The 6000-nt window shown below is 45.5% G+C and overlaps 1 protein-coding gene across 1 annotated transcript in view; it reads right to left on the reverse strand.

Annotated features, from left to right (window-relative positions):
* ANTXRL (ANTXR like) overlaps window positions 1-5466 on the reverse strand; it is a 59153-nt gene extending 53687 nt beyond the window's left edge. Inside the window, exon 1 of the mRNA XM_005520831.3 lies at window positions 4916-5466. Coding sequence (XP_005520888.2) covers window positions 4916-5076 — 161 coding nt within the window. The 5' untranslated portion in view covers window positions 5077-5466. The remainder of the gene's footprint in view (window positions 1-4915) is intronic.
* Window positions 5467-6000: the final 534 nt, after the last annotated feature.

The raw sequence follows: 6000 nt of genomic DNA on the forward strand, positions 1-6000 counted from the left end.
TACTTAGAGGAAACAGACTTCAGCAGTGGTTTAAAAGTCAGTCAATACCAACTTTTCAAATATAGTTAAGGTAGGTGATAGAACATGTGTTCAGACACCTATTTTTGCCAGCAGTCTGATTCTCCAGCCACAACAATGTTGTTTAGCCACTTGTCCCCTCCCCAGTCACTGTGCAAAACCAGCACACAGAATGGCACTGGACTGAGATAGCATGGAGAGAGAAGCTGCAGAATTCCCACAGGTCCAGCTCCATCCTAATGATCTTTGGCTGGGACTACAGGAGGCAGGAAAAGAAGCACAGGGTGCAGCGAGACCCTAAAGCAAAAAAGTATTTGCTCTCACTAGTACTTGTAATTCATGAGTGCTAAAGTCATTCAAATCACTGGCAAGGAAATCATTAGGGGGGAAAAATAATGTGTTATAGCATATTGTGAAAAACAACATACATGGAGACCCAGCAATTCCCTTTAGTGTCCCTTTATCTTAAAATTATAGAAGGTGATCTTAAATAGCAGCTCCAGAAATGCTTTTGTTATGAAAGCTTTTGAAATCAGGAAGGATCAACCTGTTTCCCTCCTGACACTTCCCACACCCATGGCCATTTCAATGGCAAGTTGAGAAGGGGTACACAGACCCAAAAAACAAAATCAGGAAGGATACTGGACAGGGTAGCTACTTCCCACCTAACCAGAGGTTGTGCTCTTCCCTACCAGTGACATTCACCTCTGGAGCAAGGCTTACCAAGCTGAAAGAGAGGAAGCTCCAAAATGGATTACAAGTGAGAGATGGGGCACATTGTAGCCATGCCTCTACCAAAGTTGCTGGTGACACAGATGCCCTTGGGAACAGAGGAGACAAAGTAAAATTGGTGTGAAAGGCAATATTGTTGCAGGCCCAAAGAGACAAAGAGGGACTGTAAGGAAGTTGAGGGGGAAGATGAGGACTGAAGAAAATGTAGTTAAGCCAAACTCCCCAACATAACTGATATAGCACAAGAAAAACAGCCAAGACTTTATCAATGTATTTCCACTGCCGTGATCTGCACTACAGGAAAAGGAAGCATTTTCCCAAGTCTGTACATCTTATTTTTCCTCAAAATACAAATTACTTTTAGCAAACACACCAAATAGGAAAAATAAGAAAATGTTTTTATCTATCTCACAGTCAAAAAGAATCAAGAAATCATTTCATATTTGGTAAATTACAACACAGCTCTGCAGCTCAGACCTGTCATGTCAAGCATTGCCAGCAGCAGATATTTATGCTAAGTCCTTACTTTAAAGGGGTTTCTATTTGTTGCATTAATAAACAATCATAATGATGCTACCCGGCACTGTTATAATTAGGAAACACTAGAGGTCAGTCATCCTTTCTTCTCTTCAAGTGCAGTTCAGTATGATTACAAACAACAGCTGGATGTTAACAGCAAGGCAGGATGAAAGGGAGTTATTTACATTCTCAAGCACAAGTATGTAACTACAAGACCTGATGGTCAAGGAATCAAATCCCTAACAGGGTCTGTCCTCCACAGTTTGGGATGGGACAGAAACAAGTTCTTTATGTGCTGGGACAACCTAAGCAACCAAAGCAAGTGAAAACTACTCAACAATCCATTATGTCTGGCTTAAAAGTTTAAGAACTTTTTACATTGTTTAAAGGTAAAAATGAGCACTTTGCTATCACAAGTGACTTGATCTACATGCCATGGGAGAGGTGGGTGTGCCAACTGCAAGGTATACTGCCTTACGTCATGCAGAGAGTGACTTAGTTGTGAACAGAAGAATTTTTGTTGCTTCATTATGGTATTTTAAAGTCTTCCACTATGCCTCCAAACAAGCTCAGGCCTGCACAACTCATAAAGCACAAGACAGAGACAGAGCAATATGGCAGACTCTAGGCAGCCACCTCTGCAGACAGCAAATGTCCTGTTCTCCCAGCTTCAAGAGATTCCCTCATTTAAGCATCCCCAGAGACAAGGATGTCCCAATGTAGCTCTGGAATCCTAAGCCAATCAGCCAATTCTAAGGAGGATGATGGCTGGTCTCCCTCCCACACATGCTGCTTTTTCCTTTCATTATGCCAGCTTTTGGGGCATCTAAGGTTTAGTGGCACTGCTTTGATCTTGCTTATCCTATGGAGTTAACATGAAAGACTACAGTCAACTTCAGGCAGAGAAAAACTGTAAGAAAATAGCAAGTTTCTTTTTTTCTAATTGGCAGCACATATATTATACCAATAACTTCTCCAGAATATGATCTTTTCCATCTGATGGTTGTTGCCTGCAGGTTTAAATCCTCACAGACTTTGCCTGGCAGAATGAAAAGGGAAAATCATACCCCAATAAAGTCATTGCAGTAACACACACTGCATAAAGAAAAAGGTTTGTTATCTTCTTCCAGATTGCCTCCTACTGATGTGTGATTACATCTTTCTATTGGGAACCAAAGCAAAGCAGACTTAAAGTCATTTTGGTTCAGCCAGGCTGACTTTAGAGACAGGAGCTGTCTTCAGCTCACTGCAGGGCCACAGGATTAAGGCCTGGTGTTTTCACACAACCAGTACTTCAAATCCCAGGGTTAGACAACTAAGACTGAATGCATTTAACTCCAGACTGGCAGGACACCAACAAAGAGAGGCAATCCCCAAGCCATAGGGCTGTACTTTGTGGTGTGTATGGCTGGGTTTTTCTGGGGTTTCTCCCACTAGAAATTAGAGACAGAATTCTTCACAGATATATGTCAGCATGGATCCAATTCTAAAAAAAATTGTTCACTGCATTTACAGATTTACCAGATGCTCCTGACTGGCTTCCTGCCTTCTCCCTACCTGAAATACCCTGACTGTCCTCAACATTAATGAATTCGCAACGCTATCTAGTTCCTTCCTGATGAACTGTCCAAGACCCAGGGTCTATCCACTAAATCAGTCCTCCCTGCCTCCATAAAGCTCCCTGTGTTGTAGCAGATGTCACAGAATACAGCTGGGATAAATACACCTATGGCTCCCAAGATCTGGCACTCTAATATTATCTATATGGATTGCAATGCAATCTCATTAAGACCAAAAGCAGCTTTACCACCGCATTGTTACAGACTTGGTAGGAGCAAGGATAGATTCTAAAACCACTCAGGAGCCCAAGTAAGTCTTAGCACAGCTTTCTACCAAAGTGGAACTCTTTGGTATAACACTCAAGGGTCATAAAGACTCAGTTTGCAGTTGAAGCTAAAGAGAATTTTCCCACTGGAACCCAAATGCATGACTTTTTACTTCAACCAGGATCAGGTCCAGCCTCCAGTGGACCACTGTAGTGAATGGACAGCACCTGAAACAAAATGAAAGACCTGTGACTTGCTAAAAGAAAATACATAATTTCAGGTCCAGAGTACTAGAGAGGAACTTGCTTAGATGATCAGCTTCCTACTGTTTGAAGATCAGTATCTCTGAGCAAATTTCTCCCTTCTCTGCTTTTATCCCCTCCAATACAATATGAATGGTAACAGCACAGCCAATAAAGGGTTTTCTGAAATACAGATGAAAAGTAGCATAGGGGCACAGTGTGGAGATTGCTAGGGATACTCAATGTCGCTGTAACAAAGAAATTGTACTATGGAAGACAGAGAAGCCATACTGCTATCACCAACATTCATTGTTACAAGGAATTCAGTGTGGGAAATGGGCATAATGACAGTGCCAGTCACTTCTAGGAAGCCTAGCAGGAATGAATTTGAGAACTAATACTAGCCCCCCACAGAGCCCTTTCTAGACACAAAGGTTACTTCAGGAATAAGTTCTAAGCAAAAGAAAAACAATGACCACATGTGTGGTGTATTAGTGTATCTTTTAGAAAGGCAGAATGCCTTTGATCCTCAGCTTCTTTTGCTCTAAATACAGAATCACTATTTAATGATACTTTTTCCCTTCTTGAATAGAGAAATATACATCTTGAGTGACAGTGACTTTTTGCCTCTTGCAGGCTGTACAGAGGGCCTTATGGATTGATTTGTTCTCCCAACTGGGAAATAGAAAAATGAAGACTTTATACCTGGCTTGAGGGCAAGAATCACAAAGTCTTCCCTCTTCCATAATACCGTCACATAGGTAACCCAGGATGATAAAGATAATACAGCCATCACACTGTGGTACACTAACAATTTACTCCTTGAGTTAATCCCTTGGCTTTAACCCTCTGTCAAGCCAGAGCAGCACACCAGAAGAAGGAGAAATTTGTACCTTCTGATAAATACCTGTGGATGCACCAGTTTACCACTTCTTTGCTAGTGCTTGCTAAAACATGCCTACACATGTGAGCTTAATCATAACCCCCCCATACCTGAATTCAGCTGACACAGTATTAAAGAGAAGTATTTGAAAACCTGTTTTAATAGATGTAACTCAAACACATGTTTAGAGAACTCCAAAGAAGCTGAGCAAAAATAAGTTTTATAAAACCTTGTTCCTATAAGTAAACTTGTAAAAACACAATCACTCCACACCAGCACTCTGGTCTTAACTTTAGGTAGGTCTGCATGGTCCTAGCACAGCAAAGTCCCACAGGTGACATCTCTGCACACAGCCCAAATCACGACACAAAACTCCAGGAACGATGGAGGCACTGACCAACATCCCCTCAAATCCAACACTCACAGCCCACACCACACATGCTATAACCTGAAAGCAACCCAATTTCCCAGGTTTGCATACACAACTAACTCAGCATAAAGGACACTGCTCCCCTAAATGCTCCACTTGGGAAATGTGCAAGTTTTGGGGAGCAAAAACATGGAACGAAGCCCACATGTCATGTTTGGCATCAGGAGAAGTCGTCCGGGAAGACAGGGGAAAGAAACAACATCCCTGCTACTGCAAGGAGTCACTGAAGGGTGAATAAACGTTTTTAAATACGACTGTCACTTACTTATCCAGGACGAAGTAGAGATCAAAGGCACCGTGACAGGAGCGCTGCTCTTCTTGCTCTCCCTCCTCCTCCGGCCGGGCGCAGCAGATTAGGCTCCCCATTGCCAGCAAAAAGCAGCACAAAAACGCCGCTTTCTCCACACTGCTCCAGCAACTCGCCATCTTTTCCCTTTCCTTAATTCTTCCTCCTCCCCCAATCTCTCTCTCGCTCTCTCTCTCTCTCTCTCTCTCTCTCTCTCTCTGCAAATCTCTCACAGGCACTTCAGAAGCACCGAGAGCAGAAAGGGGAAAAAAAACAACAAATCAAATCAAAACAAACAAAAAAGTCACTAACTTCAGGCTCTCAGTTCAGCCCTGAGAGCTCAAGGCAGCCCTGCCCGCGGGGCGCCGGACCGCTGGCTCCGGGCAGGGGGCTGAGCCCAGGCGGACGCTCCGCAGAGCCCGGAGCCCATTCCCTGCAGCCTCGGCGGCTGCCCCGAGCGCCTCGGCCCCGTCCCGCCGGCAGAGAACAGGCTCCTGTCGCACGGCCCAAAGGCAGGAAGGGGCAGAGGGAGGGGAGCGGGAGGAGGGAGACAGGATCTTATGGGGGCAAGCTGAACTGGGGCTTTCCTGTTCCGGGATACCGAGATGGCAAAGGCTGCCGCTAGCGAGGGACCGAGGTTAGGGACGCTGCCCGGCTCCGGCGGGGCACAGGGCGGGCATTCCTCCCTCCTTCCCCCTCGGACTGCCCTCGGGGCAGGACAGCGGGGAGCGGGGCACGGGATTCCGCCGCGGGGCAGGGAAGCCGGCCGGCGGCCGGGGCAGCCCAGCTACATTCCGGAGCATCGCTGCGTGTCCCGCTAAGCCTCTCTCCCGCAGGCTGGGGAGCGGCTGGGGCCCGGAGGTGTTAGAGATGAGGGGTGGCAGCGCCCAAGGCAGAAAGAAGTTGCAGTAGATGTGCGTCATGGCAAGGGCCTGTGACAAAGCAGAGGTGGGGGTACAATGCGAGGGGGCACTTAAGAAAAATCTGTTTGTAACTGAGTGCAATTAAAAAGATTATTGCTTGGAGGCGGGGGTAGGGGCAGGTTTTCACGGCCCTCTCGTGCC

Source organism: Pseudopodoces humilis, chromosome 9 (assembly GCF_049639895.1).
Source record: "Pseudopodoces humilis isolate 2021_Gansu_Grassland_sample_001 chromosome 9, ASM4963989v1, whole genome shotgun sequence".
NCBI lineage: Eukaryota > Metazoa > Chordata > Aves > Passeriformes > Paridae > Pseudopodoces > Pseudopodoces humilis.